This window comes from Chaetodon auriga, chromosome 15 (assembly GCF_051107435.1).
Source record: "Chaetodon auriga isolate fChaAug3 chromosome 15, fChaAug3.hap1, whole genome shotgun sequence".
NCBI classification, from domain to species: Eukaryota; Metazoa; Chordata; class Actinopteri; order Chaetodontiformes; family Chaetodontidae; genus Chaetodon; species Chaetodon auriga.
Genome location: NC_135088.1, coordinates 9,514,230 through 9,521,664, shown reverse-complemented (window position 1 = coordinate 9,521,664; position 7,435 = coordinate 9,514,230). Strand labels below are relative to the sequence as shown.

The 7,435-nt window shown below is 41.1% G+C and overlaps 1 protein-coding gene across 1 annotated transcript; it reads right to left on the bottom strand.

The window, feature by feature from the left end:
• Positions 1-524: 524 nt before the first annotated feature.
• Positions 525-6,890, bottom strand: LOC143332431 (ras-related protein Rab-38-like). The gene is made up of 4 exons (XM_076749850.1): positions 6,698-6,890; positions 5,829-5,959; positions 4,810-4,947; positions 525-3,496 (listed from the first exon to the last, which is right to left on the bottom strand). Exons 1-4 carry the CDS (start codon positions 6,888-6,890, stop codon positions 3,335-3,337), a joined length of 624 nt encoding a protein of 207 aa, XP_076605965.1. The 3' UTR covers positions 525-3,334.
• Positions 6,891-7,435: the final 545 nt, after the last annotated feature.

Here is a 7,435-nt window from a genome sequence, read left to right as displayed (position 1 = left end):
TGAGTCATATGTTGAAGTAGGAAAGTTTCAGAGCAAAGTTTCTTTTTCCAGTATGATTTTTAGTAGAAGACACTGCTTTCTAGGACTGCAACTAACAATTTTCATTGTCCGTTAATCTGTGTCCTAATTTTTGACCCAGGTGTCATTGACATACCATACCAATAGCTGGGGGTTGTTCGTCTGAAGGAGCTCAGGGCTCTGCTTTCTACGTCTTCCATAAAGAGACTGGCTACTACCAGAGAAACCATACCCCTGCTTCTGTCTGTAGAAACCCTCATTGTACTGGAAATAAATGGCTGTTAGGCAGCAGAACCAACCTCACCCCAGACCACACATGAGCCCTCTAGACCTCTGCCTGACAGCCATCTATTTCCATTACAACGAGGGTTTCTACCGACAGAACCATGATCTCCAGATGTTTGAGGGTGACTTGAGCTGAGAAGACGTGACATGTATTTAGTTTCAATCAAAGATGCTGAATGAACAACACTACTGAAAACATATTGCAGAGTATATATGCAGCGGCACTAATAAATATTTTATTGCATGTAGCCCGGTTTCACGGAAAATGCAGTTACAAATGCATTGCATTACAAGGCCGGGCTATTACACATCAAAGGGAGTGAAGTGAAATATAAAGTAGATGCCTAATTTGAGAACATGGAATTTCATATTACACTCGAGGCAGACTCGACAAAGACGGCTATTCTGTCGCCGCTGCGTTGCAAAGAGCAGCACATACCATGTTTTTCACTGGCAAGAAATTGATTTTAGGGTCGGAGAAAACACTTCATACCAGCAGCAGAGCCAGTAGTTTGACAGTGAGTCAGGTTTGCTGATGAATTAATACCTAGAATGAAATATCCACCTTTTGAGGAAGAAATGTCCGTGATTATAGATTGAAACCACACAGAGAACATACACAATGACATGGAAATTAGTGCTTATCTACAAGGACGTTCTACTGCACTTGGGGAACCATATACACCCTGAAGTGGTTTACACTTTAGCACTGCTTTTCCCAACTAAAGAAATTCTCAATCCACAAACAGCCTTCAGGTTTTATCAACTCACTGAATTGTTCATTTACTGGACATATCTGCTAAATTTATTCTCCTCCATTACCTCCACAATATTTATATTTATTTCTGGCTGCAAAGGGTTCTTGTGTGTTTTTCTGGGTAGCATGCAAGAGCAGATTTTCCAGTCCATCAGTTCATCATGATCCAGTGTGAAAGAAAACGTCTTCACTTCATGCAGGCAATTATGAATACACGGAATGTATCCTTCAGATGCTGCGCATTAATGTTACATGAAGGGATTAATTTTACATCATATTAGCAAAGAAATAAGGCTGTGATGCTCAGCAGATGGGTAGTACAAGCTTTGTGACGAGAGAGAGGAGGCTAGTTAACTGTCTGACACGACTGTCCAGTAAGTTTCACTCTGACCATCGTCAAGTCATTAAACAGTATACATTCCCTCGTTTCCTGATCTGTTTAAACTCAGTGCAACCAGTTAAACAGGGATGCAATTCAAAATACAATAATAACAATGATTTGACTGTGACAACTGAGCAGGGAACTAAGGGTAGACAGCACGTTATCTTTTAGTGCACAGATGCTTTAGGATTTGCACTTTAAATGACAAGACTGATACCACTCTCTCCTCGAGCTGTTAAATGTGAGGCTACAGTCACTTAGCTTAGCTTAGCTTAGCATGATCACTGGAAAAAGGCTGAACCAGCCGACTAGGTTCTGTCTGAAGGTAACAAAATCCACATTCCTGCACCTCTCAGGCTCAGTAATTAACATGCTGTCTTATTTGTTTAATCTGTAGAAAAATTGTAAGTGTAAAAAAATGTTTTACTGGAAGTTTAGGTGTTGGACGATGTCAGTGCTGGGCACAGTAACATCCTGGATTCTCCGCTGGTTGCTTGGGAACTGTCCAGAGCAGAATTGTCAGTTTTTATGTGCATTAAGCAAACAAGACCTAATGTGTTAAATCATGAGATTTATTGGTCCTGGTAGGCAGATTTCGTTTGAGTAGAGCCAAGCTAGCTGTTTCTCCATGTTCTTAGTCCTTATGCTAAGCTAACCCTCTGCCGGAAAACTAATGAGCATAAATCCCCAAATGGCAAACTTCAGCTTGAAGATTTTTTTGTTTGAAAGGTCAAGAATGGATTTTTTTCACACTAAGTCTTTATTAAATTAGATACATGTGAGCAGAATCTCAACAAATCTGAATGTAAACCTGAATCTGTAGAAATCATTTCTTAGACCTCAGTCACACTTAAGTGTAGGAAACTTGTGCATGTAACCACGAACTTCAGCTTTAGGTTCAACTTCAGCTTGTCGTGATGATCAACGTCACATCCCTGCTTAAGTGTTACTGAACAAAATACTCAACCTTTTTCTGTGTACACTCCACAGGCTGCTGAGTGTGATTTTGTTGCGCCGTGTGATTCAGTTTTGATTTATTTTAGGGAAAAATGCATCTCAGATCTTTGACAGCTTAGGTGCATAAAACTTACAACTCTGCAGAAATTTTCAGCGTTTGCAGTTTTGCCATCTTCATATCTCTGGAAGACTTAATTTTACTCATGTCCTCTGATCATATAGCAGACTGCATGATGATGGCCTGAGGAAAAGTACAAAGAAGGCTTCACGTTTCCATGTCTGTGTTCACACTGCAGACAACGTGCCAAAGTTTCAGGAGCTGTCAGTTCAGCCAAATGTCAAAGGCACAATGTCAAATATGTTCACAGCAAGCAAGAGAGGCATCGGAAGAAAGACTGTGCATATTAGGTACCGATGGTTACATCACAGAATGTTAGAAAAATTATGTAGTTTTCATGTGCAAATGTAATTACTTTAAACTCATTTTTAATAGAAAACAATAATACTCGACAATTTCCTTTGCAAAAAGGATGAAATAACCAAGCACAGGGTTTTCCATGGGTGTCAAATACAAATCATGAGTTACTGCTAAAATATCAAAAATAAGAAGTTGACATATTGAAACTGACAGATCACTTTTATGCCTCTTTTCCCAAAATGAATTAGCAATTTAAGACATGTTTCCCTTGAATTTGAAAATTAACAGATTTTTTTAAGGGTCTGCACAGGCCATGTCTAAAATGTAATGAAAACCCAATCTTAGGTGTGCCCGACATCGTGCTGGCCTGCAGTGTGAACACAGCCCGTGAACACTGTGGGCTAAGATCGGGGGAACACAAAGGCGATTTCTTTACAGACAGTCCCTGAGACAAACGTATCTCTGTGGCCGTATTCTCACAGCTGTTCACTTCCTGGTTGTCTGTGACGGGTCAGGGTCACCATTTCACACATGACGAGCAGTTGAGATGATCCTTCGTGGTGTTGGCGTACCCAGACAGGACGAGGGTGCTGGGGTCTCGCTCGATCATCGGGCTCTCCTCGTTGTTCAGGATGTGCTCGACCAAGCAGCGTGCTGCCTCGTCGATGTTTGTGTTTTCCTGAGGGAGGAAATAAAAGAAGACCCCTGTAAAGGAATCATGTACCACACTAGTGGCGTTGCTCTGTAGATGGCAATGCTGGTTAGTACACCACTTTGGTCCAAAATGAAATATCTCAACAACCATTGGATGGATTTTTGACAGACACCCATGGTCCTCAGAGAATAAACTCCTCTAACTTTGTAGATCATCTGACTTTTCATCTAGCGCCACCATGAGGCTGACATATGTGGTTTGGAGTGAAACATTTTACTATACTATAAGTTTGATTGCTTTAAAATTTGCTACAGCTATTCAAGGTTTCTAGAGGATATATTTATTTTATTCTGCAGGCTAACAGACTAAGCTAAGATAGTAAAACATGACAAACATACCTGTTAGACATCAACATTTTAGCATTGTGATTATGTTAGCATTTAGCTCAAAGCACAGCCATACTATCGTCAACACAGAGGTGCTAGCAGGTACAGACTTACACTTTTGGGATAAATCCATTAAACATTTATCTATGATGTTGAAACATAGTGTAACAGAGGGACAAATAGCGAAGAACCATGAAGTCATTCACTCAGAAAAGTCAGTTACACAACAATATTTGACAGTCAACATTAGCCACCATTAGCTAACAGTCATATATAATGCTGGAGAATCGAAAGTCCTGAGTTTAAGGGTGTGATTTATTGCTTCAGAATTCTGATTTTCTTTTCTAAGGGGAGGATTGTGTTACTTTTTTCTTTTATAGGCTACATGGTCTTGTTTTAATACCTTCATAGCAGAGCACGAATGTCACATCCCTGTCACAAGTGTCTAATTCAACCCTTATCACAGTCAGAATGGAAAATACAGTGTATCAGAAAGTTTGATTTTGAGTTAATTGACTATCTCCCTTTTCATTCTGACACTGCACATTAAGCTAATGAGAGGCCGGGTGTCATACACTGTTAGAAACACCATTGTTTCCGTCCTGAGCTGTCCGACCTGTCTGCTGAGCCAATTTGTGTTCACTAAATACACTTCTGTCTTGGACTTGCACCCTGGTGTGTAACTCATTAGGCGGACTCTGGATGAGCGGAAAAAACAGTTGGCTGACTCACACCAGACTGCAGACATTCCTCTACGTGTCTCTTAACAACACAGAAAATAAGGTTTTCTCACTTTTAGTGTTTGCAAAGTAATTAGCAGAGTCATTTCCATTTACAGTGGGCTTTGGTTGTAATGACATTGCGATTATTTTAGCCAGTCAAATATGTAGTCAGCCATTATATAGAGAGCAGCAATATTAATCCAATATTAGTACCCTTTTTTTTTTTTACCTTTGCAGATGTCTCGAACCAGCCAACAAAGCCGTTCTCCCTGCAGAAGGTGTCGAGTTTGGGCAGCTGGGAAGCCAGCTGGTCTGATTTATTGGCCAAGAGCACAGCTGGAACTGGCCTCCCGTGGTTCAGGGTCACCTTAGGAGAGAAGAGAGAAAGGATGCATGATGGTTGTACAAAGGCTAATTTATGTTTAAATGTATGAGAATTTGTTGTTGAAAAAAAACAAAAAAAAAAACCTTGTTTATATATCTTTAGGTATGTAGGAAATAACAGATATAAAACATGATAATTGTTGCACTTGGACGTACTGTGCATGCCAAAAGTGACAGAAGTAATTGTGTTTGATTGTTTCAGAAAGCTGAATCTGCAATAACCGACTACAGCCGAAAACAACAGTATAAGAGCTGTGAGAGTGAACCAAAGCAGTAAAGCTACAGGACGGACAGAAAGCTAAGGGGAACGCAGATTCAGGTGATAATCCTCCGTAAATCCATCACTGCAAGCAGCATCTTTCATATGATACATTGTTTTTTTATAAACGCATTAAATGATTATATCCACTTTAAGGTGTCACCATGCTCCAACAAGTGTTTCTCTGATGGTAAATTAGCCTCTGAAACCCCCTCACCTCACCTTTCTGACATTGGAACTCGCAATTCCTATAATTTTCTGAAACTATCAACACAACATGGAGGCCCATTTAGCACAGGGATTGGTCGATATTAACAACCTGCACACAGAGCTGGCACAAAAAGTCACTGAACACATACCAACACATCTGTAATAATAGTTAATAGTAATGTTTGCGGACCAGTTGATTTTCTATCCCACTGTTTCATCTGTGAAGCCTTGGGTTGAAAATCTGATTGCACCTCTGTTGTTTTATAGCTTTGGTACTTTTTTTTTTTTTGGTTGTGGCAAGCCATGTGCAGGTATAGGAAGAATTTTTTACACTGAACGACAGAAAAGAAAGAAAGGCTTCAGTTTAGGAGGTGGGTCGACTTTAGATGCCTGACCTTGGAGTCCAAGTCATCCTTCCACTTCAGCACGGCGTCGAACGTGGAGGCCCTCGTCACGTCAAAGACCATCAGCGCTCCCACCGCCTCCCGATAATACACACGAGTCATGTTCCCATACCGCTCCTGTCCTGGGACACGTGGACAGCCATCAGACACACACATATTTGTGTAAAGACACCTTCCATGTCCATTAAATCAAATCAACTCAAAGCACGGTTTATCAGTGACACATAACCTGGGTGTGAGCTTGTGTCTGTGTGTGCTTGTTCTACAGTGGCCGCCATCATGTGACTTATATTATGAGCATGGGATCACTTGAGTCACAGCCAGGCACAAGATCTACATTCCTCAACCAGGCTTCAAATGACAGGGAGGGACCAGGCATCCAGAGGACAGACACGCACTCACTGGGAGTTCATACCACACACTGCAAAAACCTCCATCCTATCAAGTTATGTTTGTATATTACTGTGTTCTAAAGGTAAAAAATCTATGTGAAAAAATGTCATTTTTTGTGTTGTAGTGCAGCATCACCATGCACTGACAGACAAGACATTTAGGACTTTCTTGGTAAGATACAGTGCTGTTCAGCTTCCATTTTTCCAGTGTTTAAATGTTTCTCACACACTCCTACTTCCCTAAAACTGCCCTCAGATTGATTTCAAAAGCTGATTAAGACGCCTTACAGATTTTCGCAGCTGCTGACAAAAGATTTTTGTTTCCAAAGATCCCAAAACACACACTCTTTCCCACAGAGAATAAATCCTCGCCCTGATCTGCACGCACAGTTTTATAGTTGTAATCACCTGATGCTTAATGAGTCTGTAAACCAGGGTGCACTATGGGGTCGTTAAAGTTTAACAGACCTGCTATGTCCCACAGCTGGAGCCGGATCACAGTGTCACTGTCCCACTGCAGCACCTTCAGGGCGAAGTCCACCCCGATGGTGGCTCGGTAGTGCTGGGAGAAGATCTGATGGACGTACCGCTTGATGATAGACGTCTTCCCGACTCCCAAGTCCCCGATGACCAGGACTTTGAACAGAAGCTCCTGCTGCATGGCCGCAGCTCTGCAGAGAAAGAAAAAAACACTCCCCAGTGAAAGTATGGAAACTTTATGAAGGGGGCAGGTACGCAGGTAAAAAAATCAAAAATGTGAATTAGCTGAAATAAAGTCACGAGCAGTATAAAAAAATATATGTTTTTGGTAGGTTTTTATTCCGTCCAGTGAAGAAATGTTATCCAATATCATCCAGTATCATCGAGACTACAGCCTACCCGTTTAATCACACATGACAGTCTGAGCCCGCTCCTGTCACCAGCTTCAATACAGCTGCTTATCAAGTGGTGGTGCGTTCAAGTGCTCTTCGTAATTTCTTTCGTACTTAATTACAGTTAGATCCCAGAAATTTGTTTGTGGAGTCATTCATCACGAGCTTATTTCAACACCACATCTAGATATTCATAAAACGTGTAGGTGTGGCTGTTTACTGTGTTTGGTATGTTTGTTTTAAACTGACCCCGAACAATAATATCCTTGAAATTACATTAAATTTTACACACCATCCCACTGGTTGTTCCCAGGGGTAGGATTGGGGTGAAAAT